The 24093-nt window shown below is 42.6% G+C and overlaps 1 protein-coding gene across 1 annotated transcript; it reads left to right on the top strand.

Annotated features, from left to right (window-relative positions):
- The first annotated feature begins 4670 nt into the window (after nucleotides 1-4670).
- LOC141148097 (protein mono-ADP-ribosyltransferase PARP15-like) lies at nucleotides 4671-19143 on the top strand. The gene is made up of 4 exons (XM_073635249.1): nucleotides 4671-4937; nucleotides 6814-6987; nucleotides 12573-12747; nucleotides 18768-19143. Exons 1-4 carry the CDS (start codon nucleotides 4671-4673, stop codon nucleotides 19055-19057), a joined length of 906 nt encoding a protein of 301 aa, XP_073491350.1. The 3' UTR covers nucleotides 19058-19143.
- Nucleotides 19144-24093: the final 4950 nt, after the last annotated feature.

The following is a 24093-nucleotide window of genomic DNA, read 5'->3' as shown; positions in this document are numbered from 1 at the left end:
AACCCCTGAATGCGAAGGACGCCTGGCAGCGGGGCCGCGTCAGGTAACCAAGAGGAGGAGGGAGCATACGGGGAGAGGAGAGAGGGGAAAGAAAAGCGATATAGCGGGGAAGAGCATGAGAAGGTGCTGCAGGAAATGGTGTGAAGGTGAAGAATCAAGTGAAAGAGATGCTGTGACAAGAGCAAAGGGATATAGCAAAAAGGAAAGAAGTGGAAAATAGAACGGAATAAAGTGTCTGAAATAGATAAAAACCCATGTCATGGCAAGCGTGACAGGGTGAAGGAAGGGGGGAAAAAAAACACAAGGGGGAAATAAGAAGGGGGGAGAAAAGAGGGGAAGAAAAAACAAAACAAACTGAAATAAACAAAGCACGGGGTGCAAGGGAATGTGAAACAAGTTGCAGTGTATAGGGCAGGGAAAAATAGTTGAAATAAAAGAAAAAGGGAAAAAAAGGAAAGAGGGAAAGAGAAGGAAAAAAGGAGGAAAAAAAGGAAAAATAGGGGAAAAAAAGGGGGAAAAAAAGGGAAAAGAAAGAAAAAAAAAGAAAAAAAGAGGGGGAAAAAAAGGGGAAGAGAATCAAAGGGAAAAAAGGGGAATAAAAGGAAAAAAGAAAAAAGGGGGGAAAAAAGGAAAAAAAGGGGAAACGAAGGAGAAAAAGGAAAAAAAGGAAAAACAGGAAGAAAAAGGAAAAAATGAAAAAAAGAAAGAAAAGGGGGAATAAACGGGAAAAAAGGGGGAGAAGATAAACAAGGGAAAAAAAACGGAAAAAAGTAAAAAGAAAAAGGAAAAAGAGAAAGAAAAGGAAAAAAGCAAAAAAATGAAAAAAAAGGGGGGGAGAAAAGGAGGGGGAAAAAAATTGGGGGGGGAGGGGAAAAAAAGGGGGTGAAGAAAAAGGGGAAGAAAAAAGGGGGGGTGGGAGGGAAGGGGGGGAGAAGGAGGAGAGGGAAAAGAAAAGAGGAATCTGGGGGTATCAAATGTGATTACCAGCGGGAGCCCGGGGCTAGATAATATCCAATAAACTTAATTGGGAATTTAGTAAAGGACTCATTGTCATAAGTACAAAAATACAAAAATGGTTAGAGTGCCCGCTGGATGATTACCACTGATAAATACCAGATGCGAGGAGAGATGAAAAAGTAGTAAAAGGTCCCCAAAGGGGAGAGAAGTACCAGGTATATAAATACAAGGTATATATAAACATCCGATGAGTAATTGCTAGAGTGATACTTGGATGATCAAAATTGCGCGTTTTACGTCATCCTGGGTGGAAAAGAAAACATACGTGTGAAACAATCATCTTTCATCAATGAAGCATGTGAACGACAGGTTAGTATTGAGTCCCCCAGGGTGTACCGTGCCCAGGGTATAAATCCAGTAGGCCTTGCGGCGGAGAAGTAACAGATCTCGGTCCCCTCCTCTATGTATTGCCACCGGTTTGTTGGGATCAGCCTGTTCACCCTTTTCGGTCTTGACCAGGGCGACCCTGATGTCGCTTCTGTGTTTCTGGAATCTTTTCTTAAACGGGCCAACGGTCTTGCCCACATATGATAATGTACAGGGGCATTTCAGCACATATATGCAAAAATCGGTATTGCAGTTATAGTATTCGCGTATCGGGTAACGTTTACCCATACGTGGGTGTGTGAAATGTGTGCCACAGATGAGTGAGTTGCACACATTGCAGTTGTAACATCTGTAGCAACCTGTTTTAAGTGATATTTTGGGTAATGTCTTGATGTACTTATGTCTGGGATCAGCTTGTATGAGATGGTCACGTAGCGTTCTGCCCCGTTTATATGCTATCATGGGCCTGGCCTTTGTAGTGGGTCCCAGGGATCTGTCAGATAATAGGATATTACGATTGTGTTCAATAGCGTGTTTGATCGTACCGGACTCTTGATTGAACGTATGTACGAACAATGGACAGGTGACAGGGTTAGGGGTTCTGATCCGTCTTCTCTGGGCTTTGTCCAGAGCTTGGTCAAATACCTTCGTGGGGTACCCACGCTCCAAGAATTTGTTATACATGATCTCGAGTTGCTGTTTTTTGTCCTCCTCATCGGAGCAAATGCGTAGTACCCTGGAAAATTGTGAGATAGGTAGATTTCTGCGTAGGTGTTCGGGATGTGCACTCTGAAAGTGGAGTAAGATGTTCCTGTCAGTGGGTTTCGAGTATAGGTATGTTGTGATAGTGCCATGGTTGTTGGTGATGAGCACATCAAGGAATGAGATACGTTCACAGGAGAATTTGGGATTGAACACAATTCCTGGAAAAATACTGTTCAAAAAGTCTACAAACATGCTGAACTCATCGCTGCTTTCTGACCAAATAAGGAAAATATCATCGATGTACCTCATCCATTTAACAACATGCTTGTGAAAGGGGGGGGATGGGTAGATGTGTTGTTCTTCAAGGTAGCCAACGAATAGGTTGGCAAACGAGGGTGCTGCCGAGCTCCCCATAGCCGTGCCACGTATTTGTGTGAATGTCCTTCCCTCAAACTTAAATTGGTTGTTAGTAAGAATAAATTCAAGACATTCGAGGATATATCCACATGGTACCCCAGGGAGGTCATGCTTAGTACAGAAGTGTTCAACGGCCCGCAGGCCAGCAGAATTCGGTATACAGGTATATAGGGAAGATATATCCATTGTGGCGAATTTCCAATTGTTCTGAAGGGTATGGAAGGGTTTCAGCTTCTCGAGGAAATCACTCGTATCACGTGTATAGGCAGGTAAATCTTTAACGATGGGCTGCAAGTAGAAATCAATGACCTGAGCCAATGGTTGAGTGATGGCTCCCGTACCTGATACTATGGGTCGAAATTTCAATGGTGTGGTGCCTTTATGGATCTTAGGTAGTCTATAGATGACAGGCATACGGGGATGGTCATTATAAAGGAAATTGGCCACTTCATCGGTCAGCCAACCGCCCGATCGACCTATGTTGATTAGATGAAACAAGGTATTCTTGGCACTTTCAGATGGATCCCTACTCAATGTTGTGTAGCTAGTGGAGTCAGCCAACAGGGAGAGCATACCCTTACTATACTCACTGTAATCCATAATAACAATACTTCCGCCTTTATCGGCGGGTTTGATAATAATCTACCTATCTCACAATTGGTACTACGCATTTGCTCCGATGAGGAGGATAAAAAACAGCAACTCGAGATCATGTATAACAAATTCTTGGAGCGTGGGTACCCCACGAAGGTACTTGACCAAGCTCTGGACAAAGCCCAGAGAAGACGGATCAGAACCCCTAACCCTGTCACCTGTCCATTGTTCGTACATACGTTCAATCAAGAGTCCGGTACGATCAAACACGCTATTGAACACAATCGTAATATCCTATTATCTGACAGATCCCTGGGACCCACTACAAAGGCCAGGCCCATGATAGCATATAAACGGGGCAGAACGCTGCATGACCATCTCATACAAGCTGATCCCAGACATAAGTACATCAAGACAATACCCAAAATATCACTTAAAACAGGTTGCTACAGATGTTACAACTGCAATGTGTGCAACTCACTCATCTGTGGCACACATTTCACACACCCACGTATGGGTAAACGTTACCCGATACGCGAATACTATAACTGCAATACCGATTTTTGCATATATGTGCTGAAATGCCCCTGTACATTATCATATGTGGGCAAGACTGTTGGCCCGTTTAAGAAAAGATTCCAGGGGGGCGTGGCTTAGCGGCAGATGTAGACGGTCGCATCTCTCTCCTGCTCCGCCGAGAATCCGGGCAAAACATCCTACAGAACATTATTACAGGTCCACCTTGGACCCCCTGTGGATCGGAACCGATCAGGATACGATCGCGACCCGTACCGCTGCTTTATCTGCACGAATCCTGCCATGACAAGGAAAAATAAAGAAGCCAGAAGCCTCATGGAAGAACTCAGCCAAGATGGCGCCTGGACACAGAGATCTTCCAAGGAGAAATATAAAGAGGCTGCACAGAAACTTCTATATGGAGGTAAATTACCCAAAGACCCTCAGACATCCTCATCTGCACAAGGAGAAGCTGTGGGAGGCCAGTCTGAAACAGATGACACAGCCCCATTGGAAGATGTCGATGGATTGTCTCAGGCCTGGGACACAGTGAGTACCCCCAGGGATGTGTTCACAGGGCGGCAGAATGCATCTCCTGTTACAGATGAGACAGAGCCCACTTTAAGGGATATATTGTCAGCAGTGACATCCTGTAATATGTCCATTACTGCTATGGCTGATGAACTTAAGGGGGTGAAAGCTGAAATATCGTTTGTGCGCCATGATATGCAAAAGCTGAGGGAGCGTACCTCCGCCATAGAGGGTAGAATAAGCACAATGGAAGATGAAATGACCCCCATGCAAAGAGATCTACAATACAATTGTCATCTCACAGACCAGCATGCAGCACGTTTAGATGACCTAGAAAATCGCATCGTATTCCAGAGCGGGCTGAGGGCAAGGATCCTGTCTCATTCATTGAGCAATGGCTAATAAATACTTTTGGCAAAGAGGCCTTCTCCCCACTTTTTGCTGTAGAAGGGGCGCATAGGGTGCCAGCACGTCCCCTGCCACCGGGTAATCACCCACGTCCATTTCTTTTCAAGTTACTTAACTACAAAGATAGAGATGCTATCCTGTCTAAGGCTAGAACCATGAGTGGCAGTCTGGCTATCGACAACTCCAAGATTTCTCTGTTTCCAGATTTCTCTGCAGAGCTGCAAAAACATTGTGCTAAATTTATTGAGGTGAAAAAGAGGCTCCGGGAACTAAGTGTACAGTATGCAATGCTATATCCTGCGCGCCTCAGGGTAACAGCCCTGGGAGCAACACACTTCTTTGATCGTCCGGACATGGCTGCACAGTGGCTGGACCGAGAGGAACGTGCAATTAGGGCAGCCAAATCGCAACGTCAAGCACCGGTTTGAACATATAATGACTTTTCTGATGTCAGCTGAGAGATTCATCATTTTTCATTGACTTTTCTTCAGGACGCACTGATCACAGGTTCAGGGTACGTTGATCCCTTTGGAATGGCTGCAATTCCGGAAAAAAATCCTTTTTTATTTTATCTTTTTCTTTCTGTTCCGTTACCCCTAGTCAAGGCGGGTTGAAAAAGGAGAACACTAGAAACATAATTACGCGGTACATCCCACGTAGTATGCAGAGGTGAAACCCCCTCCACTATCTTAACGGGAGTTTCCACTGCCCTCCCCCATCCATGGCTAAGCTAGGGAGACTATACATTCAGAGGCCTGTTTGGCCAGGAGCCATGTTGGCTTTAACAGTTTATTTTTGTTTCTTACAAGACTTACGTTATACCATCGGATGTTGCTTTAGCCCACCAAGAATTACACGAAGGACCAACCCCATCACGAACTGTAAGGTCACCCTGTGCGTGTTCACATGTACATATGGTAAAACTGGTTTAGCAAATGCAGCTTCTTTATGTCCATATACTGAGTTAACACGAATGCTGGAGGGGGATTGTACGGCAAATGTGTGGTTATTATTCTTATTGATAGATAGACTTCCTTATGGCGGTTAAATTTAAATTTAAATTTATGTCCTGGAACGTTCGAGGACTAAGCAACCCAATAAAAAAAGTAGCGGTTCTTAGACACCTTAGATTTGTGGGGGCTGGAATTGTGTGCCTACAGGAAACGCATTTTTCTCCAGATCCGGCGCCCAGTTTCAGCCCTCGCATATATAATATTCAATTTCACTCGACTTATACAGCATATTCCAGAGGAGTCAGCATTCTGATTCGCCAGGATGTAGAGTTTAAATGCATACGGAAAATTATAGACCCAGGAGGGAGATATGTGTTCTTATTGTGTAAAATATTTGGTTTTTCATGTATTATAGCGGGAATATATATACCGCCGCCATTTTCGACAGGGGTCCTCAGGTGTCTGGCAGGGTTTATGGCTCAATTTCCTGATACTCCGCTCCTAGCATTAGGAGACTTCAACAAATTCTTAATGTATCAAGCTCCCAGCCCCAACTAATATACCGCTGGGAGGTGGGGGGTTTACACCCTTTGCCAGGTTACTTGGGGAACTTGGACTGACAGACATATGGCGGCAAGGTCACCCACACGCCAAAAAATTCTCATGCCACTCAGCATCACATGGGGGACTGTCCAGAATAGATCTGGGTCTCGGCAATCTCGCAATGCTGCCATTGGTAGCGGAGTCAGATTATTGTGACAGACATATTTCAGATCACTCCTCATTTTGGGTGACTATTCTGCTCCCCGTCACAGAGAAAAGGACAGGGTGGAAGTTAAACCCTTTCTGGCTTTCACTGTTCCCAGAACAGGACCCCATACGAGTCTCATTACAACTTTTTTTTAAGGACAACCTGGGTAGTACTACGCGCAGTATAGTATGGGATGCAGCAAAAGCATATTTACGTGGCCAATTTATCAGAATAATAAATCGCATTAAAACAGACACTAAGGCATGGGAAACACTGGTAAGAGAAAAGGTCACTAAGACTGAGGATAGATTTATAGCTGACCCTAAAGAAGATACAAAAAGAGCGTGGTTGGGAGCTCAGTCCATGTCCACACAACTGGCGTTACAACTGGCCGAAAACAAACATTTTTTCCTACAACAGAGCCATTTTGAGGAAGGTGAGGCGACTGGGCACATGCTAGCTGTGATGGCGCGTGCGCAGCGGCCCTCCTCCCTGATTTCGGCCATTTGTGACGAGCAGGGATCCCCTCAATACCAGACCGCAAACATATTACAAATTTTTAAGTCATTTTATGCCTCCCTCTACACCTCTCAGGTACAACCCACAGGGGAACAGATAGATGATTTTTTAGAACAGTGTGAGCTGCCTCGCTTGTCAGCCTCGGATGTTAATATGCTTAATGCGCAACTGACTGAGGAAGAATTGTCTATCGCTCTAGCACAGTCGCATAACAATAAATCTCCAGGAATAGATGGTCTCCCATCCGAGGTATATAAGCGATATGCAGATACATTGCTCCCTGAATTATTAAAAGTATACAATGAAGGATTAAGGGAAGGTAAACTTCCTGATTCCATGAATGAAGCGATTATTATCGTACTGTTGAAACCAGACAAGAATGCAACATCACCAGACTCATACAGACCTATATCCTTGCTTACAGCGGATGTGAAGCTGTTGGCTAGGATATTAGCAACCAGACTAGCCAAGGTTGTACACAAACTAGTGCATAGGGATCAATCAGGATTCATTCCAACCAGATCCACGGCCCAAAATATTAGGAGGCTCTTTCTGAACCTACAGATTCCTGTGGATAAACCTGGCAATAGAGCAATATTTTCGTTGGACGCAGCTAAGGCCTTCGACAGCGTCGAATGGCCTTACCTGTGGAAGGTACTTGAACATATGGGCTTGGGGGCAACATTTATTAAATGGGTTCAACTGTTATACGCAGCGCCCTCAGCTAGGATTAGAATTAATGGTGAACTGTCAGAACCATTTTCCTTGTTTCGAGGCACTAGGCAGGGGTGCCCCTTGTCGCCCCTGCTGTTTGCCTTGGCCCTGGAACCTCTGGCAGCAAAGATAAGGGGGGACCCAAACATAACAGGATTCAAACGAAATACGGGCACAGATGTCGTCTCCATGTATGCGGATGATACTTTACTGTACTTGGGAGACACACAGGATACATTAAAGCATGTTATGTCCCTCATTAAAGAATTCGGAAACCTGTCAGGCTTTTCCATTAACTGGAATAAGTCAGTGTTGATGCCGGTAGATCCCATAACTGAACCATTACCACAGGGAGCTGAGATGATACAAATAGTACCAGCCTTTCGTTACCTAGGTATACAGATATCCCCAAACCCATCCCAATATATAAACCTCAACCTAGTTCCTTTACTTAGTAAATTCCATGAAAAATGCACGTCCTGGTGCAAACTGCCACTCTCAGTGGTAGGAAGAATTAATTTGATAAAAATGGTATGGGCACCGCAGCTCTTGTATATATTTAACAACTCCCCGGTTTGGATCCCTAGAAAGTGGTTTGACAGGATAGACTCCCAATTCAGGGAACTGATTTGGAGCAAAAAGACAGCAAGGATTAGCTTAAAGACACTACAGTATAGAAAGGATGAGGGTGGGTTGGCAGTTCCTCACTCTAGGGCCTACTACCTAGCATCCCAGCTCCAGCAACTGGGGGGCTGGGGGGTGACAGATCTAGCGGACCCTATCCGCAGACTGCAAGCTGTACAGGATGAGAGTGTGACGGCTCTGGAGTGCCTGGAGGCGGGCTACATGCATCTTGACCCTGAAGCCCCTACAGTGAGAATGCTTAAAACATTGTGGGCTCACACGAAAAAAATAGTGGGGATCAGAGGTTTCATAGGGCATACACCAATATGGCAATTATAAACTCATTGCTCAACTATGGATCACTCCCAGAGTACCCACTAGAAAACAATGGGTGGAACAGGATAAAAAATTACTAATCAGGGAGAAACTAACATACCAACACAGAAAAGTTCCACGCAAGTTCTACTCATTATGGCAGGCTTGGCTAGATGTCCCGGGTTTAGCACCACATCAGCTGATTAAAGATAGGCTATTACAAATGTAAGATTTTAACTGCATTGGTAATGAGGTAGCCAAATACTTGGCAAAAAGAAAATGTGTGATTCCAGGGGAAGCAACATGCCATGGTGGGCTGAGGCAACTTTTATGATATTTTGATACCCCATGCCCTTAGGGTATTGGGGAAGCTTGAGTAAGAAAAAGGCAAAAAAAAAAAAGAGAAATGAGAAAAGTTTTTTTTTTGTTTGCTTGCTTTTCTTTATTTCTGTTCCTACCCTTCTATACTCTTCTCTTTGCTCTCTTTATATGGCTATGACAATGTAATAGGAAAACGCATTCTTAAGGACATTGATATCCGGTGGTATCCGATGATGTGTTGTTGAAGATGTATGTTCCATATTGCCATGATATTGCATTACATCAACTGTCATATATTATGTAATGTTAAAGTCAAAAATAAATTTTCTTTTCTGATTTAAAAAAAAAAAGAAAAAATTCCAGAAACACAGAAGCGACTGAAAGACCGAAAAGGGTGAACAGGCTGATCCCAACAAACCGGTGGCAATACACTTTGTAACAGCTAAACACCAAACACATGAGCTCCGTGGGATGGTGATTGAGCACATCAAACCTCCCCATAGAGGAGGGGACCGAGATCTGTTACTTCTCCGCCGCGAGGCCTACTGGATTTATACCCTGGGCACGGTACACCCTGGGGGACTCAATACTAACCTGTCGTTCACATGCTTCATTGATGAAAGATGATTGTTTCACATGTATGTTTTCTTTTCCACCCAGGATGACGTAAAACGCGCAATTTTGATCATCCAAGTATCACTCTAGCAATTACTCATCGGATGTTTATATATACCTTGTATTTATATACCTGGTACTTCTCTCCCCTTTGGGGACCTTTTACTACTTTTTCATCTCTCCTCGCATCTGGTATTTATCAGTGGTAATCATCCAGCGGGCACTCTAACCATTTTTGTACTTATGACAATGAGTCCTTTACTAAATTCCCAATTAAGTTTATTGGATATTATCTAGCCCTCGGGCTCCCGCTGGTAATCACATTTGATACCCCCAGATTCCTCTTTTCTTTTCCCTCTCCTCCTTCCCCCCCCCATTTTTTCTTTCCCTTTTTCTTCACCCCCTTTCCCCCCCTCCCCCTTTTTTTTCCCCCCTCCTTTTCTTCCCCCCCCCCTTTTTTTTTGCTTTTTTTGCTTTTTTCCTTTTCTTTCTCTTTTTCCTTTTTCTTTTTACCTTTTTCTGTTTTTTTCCCTTGTTTATCCTCTCCCCCTTTTTCCCGTTTATTCCCCCTTTTCTTTCTTTTTTTCCTTTTTTCCTTTTTCTTCCTGTTTTTCCTTTTTTCTTCCTTTTTTCCCTTTTCTCCTTCGTTTCCCCTTTTTTTCCTTTTTTCCCCCCTTTTTTTCTTTTTTTCTTTTTTCTTTTTTTTCTTTTTTTCTTTTTTCCTTTTATTCCCCTTTTTTCCCTTTGATTCTCTTCCCCTTTTTTTCCCCCTCTTTTTTTCTTTTTTTTTCTTTCTTTTCCCTTTTTTTTCCCTTTTTTTCCCCTATTTTTCCTTTTTTTCCTCTTTTTCTTTTTCTCCTTTTTTCCTTCTCTTTCCTTCTTTTCCCTCTTTCCTTTTTTTCCCTTTTTCTTTTTCTTTTATTTCAACTATTTTTCCCTGCCCTATACACTGCAACTTGTTTCACATTCCCTTGCACCCCGTGCTTTGTTTATTTCAGTTTGTTTTGTTTTTTCTTCCCCTCTTTTCTCCCCCCTTCTTCCCCCCTTTTTATTTCCCCCTTGTGTTTTTTTCCCCCCTTCCTTCACCCTGTCACGCTTGCCATGACATGGGTTTTTATCTATTTCAGTCACTTTATTCTGTTCTATTCTCCACTTCTTTCCTTTTTGCTATATCCCATTGATCTTGTCACAGCATTTCTTTCCCTTGATTCTTCACCTTCACACCATTTCCTGCAGCACCTTCTCATGCTCTTCCCCGCTATATCGCTTTTCTTTCCCCTCTCTCCTCTCCCCGTATGCTCCCTCCTCCCCTTGGTTACCTGACGTGGCGTCGGCCGCACGTCACAGGTTACCGTGACGACGGCGGCCCCGCTGCCAGGCGTCCTTCGCATTCAGGGGTTGCCAACGAGCCGGGCGCATGCGCTACCCACGTAGCGCTATGCTATTGGCTCCCTGGACCTCCAGCTGACTGACAGTCGCTGGGTCCTAGGCAACAGTACGCCCCGAGCGGGCGAAATCAGCAATGCTTGCCGATCGAACACAATCAAAGACAGGTATTGACGCCACTTTGTATTACAACAATTTATGCTTGCCATTGTGGTTAGGATTATTGATTATGTATATAAACTATGATTTTAAATGATTCTGGCGGGATTCTGACGTCAGATTGACGTCAGTGGGAGGGGGAGGGGACTATTTCTCTCACTCTGCACTTGTTGTTCTCTTTATTGGTGACCACTATATATATGTTGTATTTTACTGTGCACCCCATCACTTGCCTGACGAAGGGGTCCTGCGTGGCCCCGAACCGTTGCACCTCCCCTGTGATGTGACCGTTTTCGATTAAAAAACCTTTTTTGGACAATCTTGATTGCTGATCCATGGTGTGCTGGTGAAGATGTACCTCTGTTGGATGCTTCCAGAACCCAACTGGTAATCGTTACAGCACCCGTTAATGTTCTATTGCCATTTGTCCGGGAACGTGTGCGACTGGAATATCGAATTGACAGTGACACAGTGCAGCCCCCAACTGTTATAGTGGAGCTGGAGTCCATTATAATGAAATATAAGGTGACGATTTATTAATTTGCTAGAGTTGTAGTCCCCCCCCTAGAATCATCAGCTGATTGTAGTATACAGTATATGGCACACAATGGACATTATTATACAGGGAGGGTGTGCAAGCAGAGGGCAGATATCACTACTGAGTGTTTCTATTACAGGAAGATTACATGTCCCCCAACACTGGGATCCAATGAACAATGACTATGTCAAGGTGGTCCCGTTAGGTGCTGGGAGTCAGGAGAACACAGATGTGGAGAAACAATTCAGGAGGTCCTGCCAAATGGAAATTATCAAGGTAATTCATCTTTTTGATGTATTTGAACAGTGGCGGTGCGTCCATAAGGGCACCTCCCCCTCTCTCCAGCCACCCCCTCTATGTATAATGGATAGATACATGCATTGCATGAATCTATCCATGGCTGCCGCTGCCACCCCCTATTCAGGCGCCTGAATTACAGCGACAGGGTTTTTTTTTTTTAAACACCTGATTAGAGTGATTGGTTCTATTAGGCTTCAAAAAAGGTGACCTGCAAGCGCCATTCTTGGCGCTCACAGTCCACTCAGGTGTGTTAGAAAAGCGAATTAATATTCGCTTTCCTAACACTCAACCACCTCTCTGCCAATCAGGTGCTCAGGTCTGTTACCTGTCACCTGATTGGCTGAAACGACAGGCGCTGTGATTGAACACCTGACGGGAGGAGAGGGCGGCAGGAGATGCATGGAGCACACCGCTCGTCACCGTCACCCGCTGCTTCACTGAGACAGGGTAAGTGCCGGGCAGACAGCAAGCGGGCAGGGGGGTCACAGTGGCAGTATTTGATGGGCACAGTGGCAGCATTCGATGGGGCATAGTGGCAGCGTTTGATGGGCACAGTGGCTGCAATTGATGTTTGTTTGTTTTTCAGTATTTTTTAGTTTGCGCCCCCCAAAAAATTTTGAACACCAGCTGCCACTGTATTTGAAGTATCCAATGGAGATGGATGATGTAACAGGGATTTGGGGGTACACTCTACATTATTTGGGGGGGGGGGGATTTTTCATGGGACTCATTTGGAGATCATTTGGTCCTCTTTAGTGAATTTTTCTTATATTCTGTGATAGGATGTCGTACATCTGGCTGATTGTATCTTCACATTCCTTGCCATTCATTCGGTACATAATGACATTTGTGTCCTGAGCAGATCGAGAAGATCCAGAACCCCCACCTGTGGATAAACTACCAGATAAAGAAGCAAAGTATTGATGACAAGAATGGCTCCACCACTAACGAGAAGCAGCTCTTCCATGGTCTGAACTCCAATACTGTGAACAGTGTGAACCACAATGGATTTAACAGGAGCTACGCTGGAAAGAATGGTGAGTGACCACATCTGCTAATACCATTCTCTGGTAGGGACCCCTGTGCTCACCAAGGTATAAGGGTGATAAATGGGGTCCTCCATATCCAGGTAGTCCATTGCTGTTAGTAAACCCTATATCTAGGTAGCCCATTTTTACTATGTGTGGACCCTCCGTACCATCCCTCATGTGTCAGGTCTTCACGAGTGTGGATGTTGTGTCACTATCGTCCCGGTGTGTAAACCATGAGAATTCCTAGAAGGTGACAGACACCGAAGAGCTACAAATTCCTCAAGCCGGTGGATACAGCAAATGACTTTCAAAGCCGAGAGAGCAGTTAGATGATCAGAGGAGGGGCAGATAAAGGAGTTCAAATGCCTTCCAGAGTCCAGACTAGAGATGTACATGATGGAAACTTTCACTTCGTCTCGGATTCGTTCAATTTTGTTTCGTTATATTTGTTATGTTTGATTCGTTTTCAGAAATAATTATATACAAATTTGTGTCGTACATCCGTTATTTTCAAATCAATTCGAATTTGGGGAGACGGCTTTATTTGTTCTATTTTATTCTATTCTATTCTTTTCTAATCTATTCCTTTCTATTCTTTACTGTTTAATTGGTTCTATCCCATTCTGTTTTATTCTAGTCTATTCTTTTATTCTATATTCTTTTTTTTTTTCTATTCTGTTTTATTCTATTCCATTATTTTATTTTCTATTCTAGTCTATTCCCTTATTTTGTATTCTGTTTTATGCTAATCTAGTCTTTTATTTTCTATTCTATTCTGATTTATTCTATTCTATTCCTTTATTTTCTATTCTACTTTGTTTTATTTTATTATTTTCTGTTTTATTCTATTATTTTATTTTCTATTCTAGTCCATTCCTTTATTTTCTATTCTAATTTGTTTTATCGTATTCTATTCTATTCTTTTCTTTTCTTTTTTTATTTTATTTTATTTTATTTTTTCAGCAGCCTAAGTAGGAATCATAATCTTATTTCACTTTTTTTCCTTACTGGTTTTATTGCACTATGTTTCCATTTCAAATTCAAATTAATTTTCAAATTAATTTTCAAATTAATTTCTGACATCAAATAGATTTTCTAATTCAAATTTGGATAATTCATTTAGTTCTAATTTATTTTGGATTCTTTGAAATTCATTACTGTTGTAATTCCGATACATCCACATCTCCAAATAATTTAAATAAATTTTGCTGGAATTTCGATTTGTAACCAAAAGAGAATTGCTAGTCCAGACACCGGAAAGGAGAATCCATTATATGGGGCAGTCGGAGAGATGTTAGCAACCTGGAAGATCTGGCCCCACTTTGAAGTCTGTTGATGAGGTCAGGTGTGGAGACTGCAGACTGGCTGCACTATGAGGGAATATCCATTGGAGGACAATATCCAGAAGCTCCAAATCTCACACCAGGAATCTCACAGGCATGCGCTGATGTTCCTGTGCGATTCACATGTGGTGCAGTGAGGTGCTATTCGGACCGCACCAAAAGTAGTGCATGCTTCCCGCCCGGACCATTGTAAAATGACAGGCGGGCAGTAACCGTATTATTCTGGGAGAAGGTCATATGACGTCTTCCCAAGAACATGCCTCAGGTCGCGCTCCGGCGTGATCTGTCAGCCACTGCGTCCACTGGACACGGTGGACAACTGATCAATGTACCGACCCACTGCCAATACCATGTGATCACTGTATAGGGTTGCCACCTTTTCTTCAAATCAAACCCGAACACTTTAGCGGCGCTCAGAATTTTTTTTTTGTAGTATAAACTATACATATATTTGCTATTAAATAAAATTTCTAATCATATGAAGTTAATAACAAGAGTCCCCCTTTACATCAGAGTTCCCCTTTTACATAGGAACTTGCAGAGTTCCCTTTATTTGTAAGGGGGGACTCTGCAGACTCTGATGTAAGGGAGAACTCTGGGGACTCTAACATAAGGGATGCTCTGGGAACCCTGATTTAAGGGGGAACACTGAGAACTCTGATGTACGGAGAGGATTCTGATGTAAAGGGAAACACTGTGGCCTCTGGTGTAAAGGGGAGCTCTGATGTAAGGGGTGCTCTGAGAACCCTGATTTATCTTAGTGTACTCCCTCAGAGGCAGGAGAGAGAAGGGGGTAGACTTCAGTCACAGACAGGGATGTATGGTGAGCTCACTCACCCCTTGGCAGTCAGCACCTCTCATCCAGATGTATCTGAGGCTGCTGGACTTAAAATTTCCAGCCCACACTTTCCTTTTCTGAGGCACAGTGCCGGGGATTGGAGTGTGGGCAGACACAGAGGGATAGGGGTGGGAGGAAGAGGTGCAGATAAGGCCCTCTCTACTCTCCCATCTGTATGTGGGGGGGGATTGTTAGTGCTGGCTTTGGGCAGCATGATAGAGAGTGTAAAAGACACTCTCAGCTTAGACAACTGGAGCCAGCAACCCTGCTGGGAAACTATAGTCCAGTCTGACTAATGTGTCCGGGTTTCAGGCAGTCTGAAACCCGGACGCATGATGCCAAACCCGAACCGTCCGGGTGAATCCTGGACAGGTGGCAACCCTATCACTGTAACCAATCACAGCAGGTCACAGGACAGTTGTAAACAATGAATGACTTCCTTTCATGCCATACATCGTATACAATTGTGTTGCTAGCTGTGATTGGTCACAGTGATCGCATCATACAGACAGGGCCAATCACAACCTATTTGTACCATGTGATTAGCTGTGGCCAATCACAGCTAATCACAACCATACACAGTGTCTACACACTGTCATTCAGTAAAATGATTTGCTTATAGCAGCGAAATTCACTGCTATAAGCAAACAAAGCATGTAAGAAAAAGAAAATCCTGATCAACTCCCCAGAGTAGTACAGTGTTACTATGGTAACACTGTATTGCTCTGGTCACAGTGTGTAAAAAAAGAAAAAAAAAATATTTTAAAAAAATTGAAAGAAAAATTTAAAAATGTTTGTTTTTTTTTGTTTACAAACGTTTTTATTGCAGAATAACATAAAGACTGGGTGTACATGCACAGTGAGAACAATAAGTACAGTGACCAGGTAGCCTAAAACAGCTTGACAATATATCTCACATGTTGCCATTAAAATTGCTCAGTACAATACACAATTAACCCATTAATTGGGAAAGGAACAAAAAAAAGTGTAGGGAAAATAAAAAGAAACCAAAAGAAAAGAAAAACTCTCAATTGTGATGCATGTGCAACCCGAGTGTAAGGAAAATGCCATCATTCAACATAAAAAAATGTTTGTTTTTTTAACATACTGTCACCCGTCAGTGTCCCAGGTCACCGCGACACCAATTTGAAAAAAGCATTTTTCTTCTTAATTTTACAAAAAATTGTGACAAAAAATTACAGCTTCAAAAAACTCACCATGCCTCCTTACTAATTACCTCGGACTGTCTACTTTCTAAAAGGGGTCATTTGGGGGGTATTTGTACTGTCCTGGCATGTTCAAGAAATGAGATTGGCCATTAGTACATCACGATTGATCAATTCTCAGATATACAGTATCTGACAAAAGTAAGTACACCCCTCATTTACATTTGTGTAAATCTTTTCTTCTATCTTTTCATGTGACAACACTGAAGAAATGACACTTGTCTACAATGTAAAGTAGTGAGTGTACAGCTTGTATAACAGTGTAAATTTGTTGTCCCCTCAAAATAACTCAACACACAGCCATTAATGTCTAAACCGCTGGCCACAAAAGTCAGTACACCCCTAAGTGAAAATGTCCAGATTGGGCCCAATTAGCCATTTTCCCTCCCCGGTGTCATGTGACTCGTTAGTGTTACAAGGTCTCAGATGTAAATGAGGAGCAGGTGTGTTAAATTTGGTGTTATCGCTCTCACTCTCTCATACTGGTCACTGGAAGTACAACATGGCACCTCATGGCAAAGAACTCTCTGAGGATCTGAAAAAAAAGAATTGTTGCTCTACATAAAGATGGCCTAGGCTATAAGAAGATTGCCCAGACCCTGAAACTGATCTGCAGCACGGTGGCCAAGACCATACAGCGGTATAACAGCACAGGTTCCCCTCAGAACAGGCCTCGCCATGGTCCACCAAAGAAGTTGAGGTCACGTGCTCAGCGTCATATCCAGAGGTTGTCTGTGGGAAATAGACGTATGAGTGCTGCCAGCATTGCTGCAGAGGTTGTAGGGGTGGGGGATCAGCCTGTCAGTGCTCAGACCATACGCCGCACACTGCATCAAATTGGTCTGCATGGCTGTCGTCCCAGAAGGAAGACTCTTCTAAAGATGATGCACAAGAAAGTCCACAAACAAAAGACAAGCAGACTAAGGACATGGATTACTGGAACCATGTCCTGTGGTCTGATGAGACCAAGATAAACGTATTTGGTTCAGATGGTGACAAGCGTGTGTGGGGGCAACCAGGTGAGGAGGACAAAGACAAGTGTGTCTTGTCTACAGTCAAGCATGGTGGTGGGAGTGTCATGGTCTGGGGCTGCATGAGTGCTGCCGGCACTGGGGGGCTACAGATCATTGAGGAACCATGAATGCCAACATGTACTGTGACATACTGAAGCAGAGCATGATCCCCTCCCTTCAGAGACTGGACCGCAGGGCAGTATTCCAACATGATAACCACCCCAAACACACCTCCAAGACCACCACTGCCTTGCTAAAGAAGCTGAGGGTAAAGGTGATGGACTGGCCAAGCATGTCTCCAGACCTAAACCCTATTGATCATCTGTGGGACATCCTCAAACGGAAGGTGGAGGAGCGCAAGGTCTCTAACATCCCCCAGCTCTGTGATGTCATCATGGAGGAGGGGAAGAGGACTCCAGTGACAACCTGTGAAGCTCTGGTGACCTCCATGCCCAAGAGGGTTAAGGCAGTGCTGGAAAATAATGGTGGCCACACAAAATATTGACACTTTGGGCCCAATTTGGAGATTTTCACTTAGGGGTGTACTCACTTTTGTTGCCAGCGGTTTAGACATTAATGGCTGTGTGTTGAGTTATTTTGAGGGGACAGCAAATTTACACTGTTATACAAGCTGTACACTCACTACTTTACATTGTAGACAAGTGTCATTTCTTCAGTGTTGTCACATGAAAAGAAAATATTTACACACATGTGAGTGAGGGGTGTACTTACTTTTGTCAGATACTGTATATCCCAACCTTTGTGGACTCTATAACTTTCCTACAGACTAAATAATATACACTGATTGTGGGAATTTTCACCAAAGAAATGGAGCAGAATACGTTTTGGCCTATATTTATAAAAAAAGATTATTTATTTGCAAAATTTGATAACAGAAAAAAAAAAACACGATTTTTATTTTTGAAACTTTTTATTTTTTTTCCGTTTGTTTAGCAAAAAATAAACCCCCCCCAGAGGTGATCAAATACCACCAAAATAAATCTCTATTTGTGTGACAAAAATGATACAAATGTCCTCTGTGTACAGTGTTACATGACCGCGTAATTGTCACTTAAAGTGTGAGAGCGCTGAAAACTGGCCTGGGCAGGAAGGGGGTGAAAGTGCCCGGTGTTGAAGTGGTTAAAAAAAACGCACTGCAAGCCGATCACATAGTACTTCTGTCCCATTCGATTCAGTGCAGGCAAACTCACTGCGTTTGCAGCCCAAGTTTGAGGTGTTGTTAGCCTAACACTGACACCCCCTGCAGATCGCAACTACAGTGCGTATTGAATGCAGGGTGGAAACGCATGGAACGCGGCTTTCCCGCACAAGGTTGTGGTGTGAGGGGCCCTTTATAGAGAGGAGAGGACAACGAGCACACTGGTCTCAGTCTCTGACCCCGGAGCACCCATGGGCACATCATTACCCTGCTGTTGTCACAGACCCCGGCATCCAGGGAGATTATTCCAGGTAGAGATCCAACAAAGAATTCTGTCCCCAACACCTGTTTAAAAATGTTAATACCATGTATATCTGTGTATGTCGTATACATGTGATGTTATACCTGATTAGAGAAAATAATCGTTCTTTTTGTTTCTTTGTACAGCGGCTTGTTATGGAAATGGAACGTACTTTGCAGTGAACGCCAATTATTCTGCACAGGACACATACTCCCGTCCGGATGGGAATGGATACAAGTACATGTACCTGGCCCGCGTGGTCACAGGGGTATCGTGTGTCGGAAAACAGGGGATGATTGCCCCCCCTCCTAAGAATCCCACAAACCCCACCGACCTGTATGACAGCACCACTGACAATATCACAAGCCCCTCAATCTATGTGATATTTAATGACATCCAGGCCTATCCCGAATATCTCATCACCTTCACTAAGTGACCTGCTGACCCGATACCGAACAGTTATTGGGGTTCAGGGGTTCCCATCATCTGCACTCATTATTTAGAGAGTTACTTTACAGAAAACATGAAAAGGTGAACACTGGATGACCTACCCACCTACCTGGTCCCCGCTGCACTTACCTCCGAGGTTACTCAGCTGTCACCCCTACCCATCCCCCCCCCCCCCCCCCGCAGCAGCTCCAGCAGTCCAGGGATTTAAATTCCCTCCTTTCTCCATGCAGTGCTTTTGGAACAGACCAGAACAGATTTTTTTATTTTTGTTTTTTTTTTAATCTGCAGTGGTGCAAAAACCTGAAATAAAAGAAAAACGTCAGGAGAACAAAAAACGTGCATGTGAAACACACTAAAACGTGCACGTCAGGGTGTGCTCCCCCCCCCCTGAAGGGGAAGGACTACTCCCTGATCCTTTGGGGTGCAAGGCTCCTGACAGAGACCTAGGCTTCGGCATAGACGTGCGCACCGGGTGTGCCGGTGTGTCTGGGCACACCCTAATCACCTAGTGGGCAAGCAGCGGAGGGGACTAAGATCTCCCTCTTACCGCCTCTGCAGCTTATGCACTTCTCTTTCACTGTGTTGGCAGGGAGATCAATGTACCGGGGCCGTGTATATAATACACTGCGCACTGCCGAAAAATGAGCTTTAGCGATTTTGTTTCATTCCTTTTTTTCGGAAATTCTACAATTCGGAAATCTGAAAATAAGAAAGGAAAATCCAAAAATTTAAAATAATGAAAAACCAAAAATCCAAAAATTAGAAATAACGAAAATCCAAAAATTTGAAATAATAACTAACTAACTAATAATAACGAACCATTCAATTTTAGGTATTGAAATTTCCTTTCAAATTTGGCTGTTAGTGAACGTAACAAATAGAAATGGAAATTCGAAAAATTAGAAAATAAGAATGAAAATCCGAAAATTTAAAAGAACGAAAATCCGAAAATAAGAACAAAATGCATTCAAAAACCCAAAAACTCGAAAATCTGAAATAATAACTAACTAATAATATCTAACTATTAAATGATAGGTATTGGAATTTCCTTTTAAATTTGGCTGTTAGTGAACATAACGAATACAAATGTATCTGAAGTTACGAATTATCCGAAATAACAAATGCCGCATTTAAACAAATGGAACTAAACTAAAAAATAATAATTAATAATACATTTTTATTGGTATTTATTATGCATATTTAGTTACGCTCCATTCGTTTAGATACGACATTCGTTATTTCGGATCATTCGTAACTTCAGATACATTTGTATTTGTTATGTTCACTAACAGCCAAATTTAAAAGGAAATTCCAATACCTATAAATTTAATAGTTAGATATTATTAGTTAGTTATTATTTCAGATTTTCGAGTTTTTGGGTTTTTTAATGCATTTTGTTCTTATTTTCGGATTTTCGTTCTTTTGAATTTTCGGATTTTCATTCTTATTTTTCTAATTTTGCGTACTCCTATGAGGTCAGCATGGTTCATCTAGCCCAGTGATGGGGAACCTCGGCCCCCCAGATGTTTTAGGACTACATTTCCCATGATGCTCAGGCACTCTGCAGTGTAGTTGAGCATCATGGGAAATGTAATTCCAAAACATCTGGGGTGCTGAGGTTCTCCATCACTGACCTAGCCGAAAGGGCTGGCGGACCCCTCTCCTCATGGCCAGCTGGAGCTGACCACTGAGAACTAGGTGAGGGGCTCTCCTGAAGAGACACTCCTCCCCCAAAGTCAAGGGAGGAAGGAACCTGATGGCCACACATCCTCCCCCCGGATGTCAGAACAAGCCCCAGGACTCACACTCTCCATAAAGTGAAAAAAAAACACACAAAAGTGAAAAAGTGACAAACGTGAAGATTAAAAATAAATTGATTAAATAAGTGGCCATGCAATAGTGCACTGGCCGGGCCCCGAGGCCTGGTAACACAAATTGCACTGGACTAAAAACCCTAAAAGGCGCTGTGCAGAATACGTTTTGGTGACCGTTATCACACTGTGGGGTCCCACAGTCAAGTGTTACTAAGAGCCATAGGTGGGTGCAGGGGGTGTGCCTGGGCTTGTGTGGGGTATCCTCGGACACACTGGACTTGATTTACTAACACTAGAAAGTGCAAAATCTGGTGACGCTCTGCATGGGAGCCAATCAGCTTCTAACTTCAGCTTGTTCAGTTAAGCTTTGACAATAAAAACCTGATTGGCTCCCATGCAGAGCTGCACCAGATTTTGCACTCTCCGGTTTTAGCAAATCAACCCCAATATGTAGACCCAATGCCGGGAGGTGGAGTGGGTAGGTGTTACGCGTTTCATGGCACCACCCCTTTGGCACCGCCCCTTTGTCATTGGTTTTTAAACCGACAGAAGGGGGAGATTTAAAAAATGTAAAAAAAAAATGATGACAGCTGCATGGAACAATTAAAAGAGTAAAACAGTCAACAGATTGAGCTCACAAAGGACTACAAATAACAGCATCAGAAAAAAAAGCATAATAAAAGTACAAAACGAGTGGCAAAAACAGAATCTTTGCAAAAGGAAGTACTAAGAAAAGTACAACAGCCAACACTGTGAGAACCAGCAATGCAATACATACATTGTCATAAAAAAAGATTTCTGTTTGTTGCAAACTCACACAGTTAGTAACAGTGTAAGAGGACTTTGTATCAATCTTAAAATGTCACTAAACCCACATCAAAAAAAGATGAATAAATAATGTATTCCATGCTGTTCATACTCACTCATCACTCTGAGATTCCTTTTCTGTATTCTGAAAAATTCCTGGTTGATCCTGCTGCTCTCTATATCTCCCCCTCCTGTCCATGTCCCCACTGCAGTTGGGGATTTTGCAGAGCGGTGTTGGCAGCTCTGCACATGCTCAGTTTTCAGTGAGTTTCTATGCTGAGCTTTTCTTCCCTTATCACCTCTGAGCAGCCCATGTGACTATAGAGTCACCCATGTGGGCGTATACACAATGACAGCCCACTCCCTCCCTCCTCCTCCTCCGTGCCCACTAACCAGCTAAACATTATGTGGATTGATGGAGGCTTCACCTCCCTGTTACTCTAATGCCCCGTACACACGGTCGGATTTTCCGACGGAAAATGTGTGATAGGACCTTGTTTTCGGAAATTCCGACCGTGTGTGGGCTCCATCACACATTTTTCATCAGATTTTCCGACACACAAAGTTGGAGAGCAGGATATAAAATTTTCCAACAACAAAATCTGTTGTCGGAATTTCCGATCGTGTGTACACAAATCCGACGGACAAAGTGCCACGCATGCTCAGAATAAATAAAGAGATGAAAGCTATTGGCCACTGCTCCGTTTATAGTCCCGACGTACGTGTTTTACGTCACCGCGTTCAGAACGATCGGATTTTCCGACAACTTTGTGTGACCGTGTGTATGCAAGACAAGTTTGAGCCAACATCCGTCGGAAAAAATCCTAGGATTTTGTTGTCGGAATGTCCAATCAATGTCCGACCGTGTGTACGGGGCATTAGACACAGGCTGGAGGGGTGTGGCAACAGCCTGTGACTGGCAGAAATCCGCCCACACCATGTTATTGCCAAAAAATAATAAAGATTTAATTTCAAATATAGATTTGTATGACTATTTAAAACAGTTTATTGATATCAATTATTTCTTTTTACTCTGTATTTCAAGTCCGAAGGACACGGGCAGCACAAAACTTCACCGATGCTCGCCCGCGGGAGCGCGCATCGCGGAAGTAAACAACAGGACGTCCAGTGACGGCCGCCCGGCAGATAGCGTCCGCGCTGCAGCCGTCTTTCGGCTATAGCGCGGCCGTGAAGTGGTTAAGGGCCAGTTCACACCAGATGCAGTTCCGTGCGCTTTTTTTCTGCACTAAAAATGCATGCACAATGCTTTCCATGTATTCCAATGGCTCTAGTTCACACCAGTGCAGTCAGTTCCAGTCCCTTTCTTCACTGGTGTGAACTAGAGCCATTGGAATACATGGAAAGCACTTTTAGTGCAGAAAAAAAGCGCACGGAACTGCATCTGCTGTGAACTAGCACTAAAAATCAACTCATCTCTCCCGTAGATGTTTTTTACATATATTGAGAATAAGGCAAATTTTATTTCTAGACAAATAAAGCAATTTTTTTAAAGAAAAAAAAAAGATCTATTTCACGTAAATGCCTTACCACTGTCATCACTAAAGGCCAGTTCACACCATAGAAATGCAGAAAAATATATTTCCAATATATTTATTTCAAAAATGATATATTTTAAATATATTTACAATATATTGGCTTACGCTAATATATTTTTACATGTAGTCCAAAAATGTAAATTAAAATATATTTTCCAAAGGCATATATTTGAAAATATATATTTTTTATATATATTTTCCAGATATTTGTGATCTAAAAAAAATGCATTTAAACATATATTTTTAAATATACTTGTAAATGCATTCCAAAAATATAATTTAAATGTATTTCCAAAGATATATATTAGAAAATATATTTTTTAAATATGTTTTTCTGAAAATGTTTAACGTCTAATTTCAACATATATTTTTTTCTGATATTTATGTAATATTGAATTAGAGAAAAAAAAAAAACTATAACATAGATAACATTCTGAATACATTTATAGAGACCCACTCCCATTTAATATGGTTTGTTTTACTCTTTTAAAATAAAAAAATAAATAAAAACCAAAAGATTCAAATAAAATATTTTATTTTTTTTTTAAAAGATTTCAAGCACATAATCCATTTAATACAGAGCAGATAAACCTCTTGCATTCACCTTCTATTCCCAAAGAATTTTTGTACAAGTCATTCTGAATTGAGAAAACTCGTCGGCTGACCAGCAAAACGTCTTCAAGAAAAATACAGGAAGTCCATTTACCTTGATTTATTGATCTGAATGAACGAGAACTTCAGAGACCTCCACAGTCCAAGGATCTTGTCTGCTTACAGGAGGTACAAGAGAAACTCCACACTCTGGATATAAATCTTCAATCTTCTGTTTAATCCATCAATCAATC

Source organism: Aquarana catesbeiana, linkage group LG06 (genome assembly GCF_042186555.1).
Source record: "Aquarana catesbeiana isolate 2022-GZ linkage group LG06, ASM4218655v1, whole genome shotgun sequence".
In the NCBI taxonomy this organism is placed as follows: Eukaryota; Metazoa; Chordata; class Amphibia; order Anura; family Ranidae; genus Aquarana; species Aquarana catesbeiana.
Note: the sequence above shows the minus strand (reverse complement) of the source record. Positions and strands in the feature narration are given on the sequence as shown.

Excerpts from the sequence above, each read along its gene's own strand:
- LOC141148097 (XM_073635249.1), top strand. The coding sequence starts at position 4,671 with ATGAGTGGCAGTCTGGCTATCGACAACTCCAAGATTTCTCTGTTTCCA. Across the intron at positions 4,938-6,813 it reads AATCGCAACGTCAAGCACCG|GTACAACCCACAGGGGAACA; the intron begins GTTTGAACATAT and ends TACACCTCTCAG. Across the intron at positions 12,748-18,767 it reads GAGCTACGCTGGAAAGAATG|CGGCTTGTTATGGAAATGGA; the intron begins GTGAGTGACCAC and ends TTCTTTGTACAG.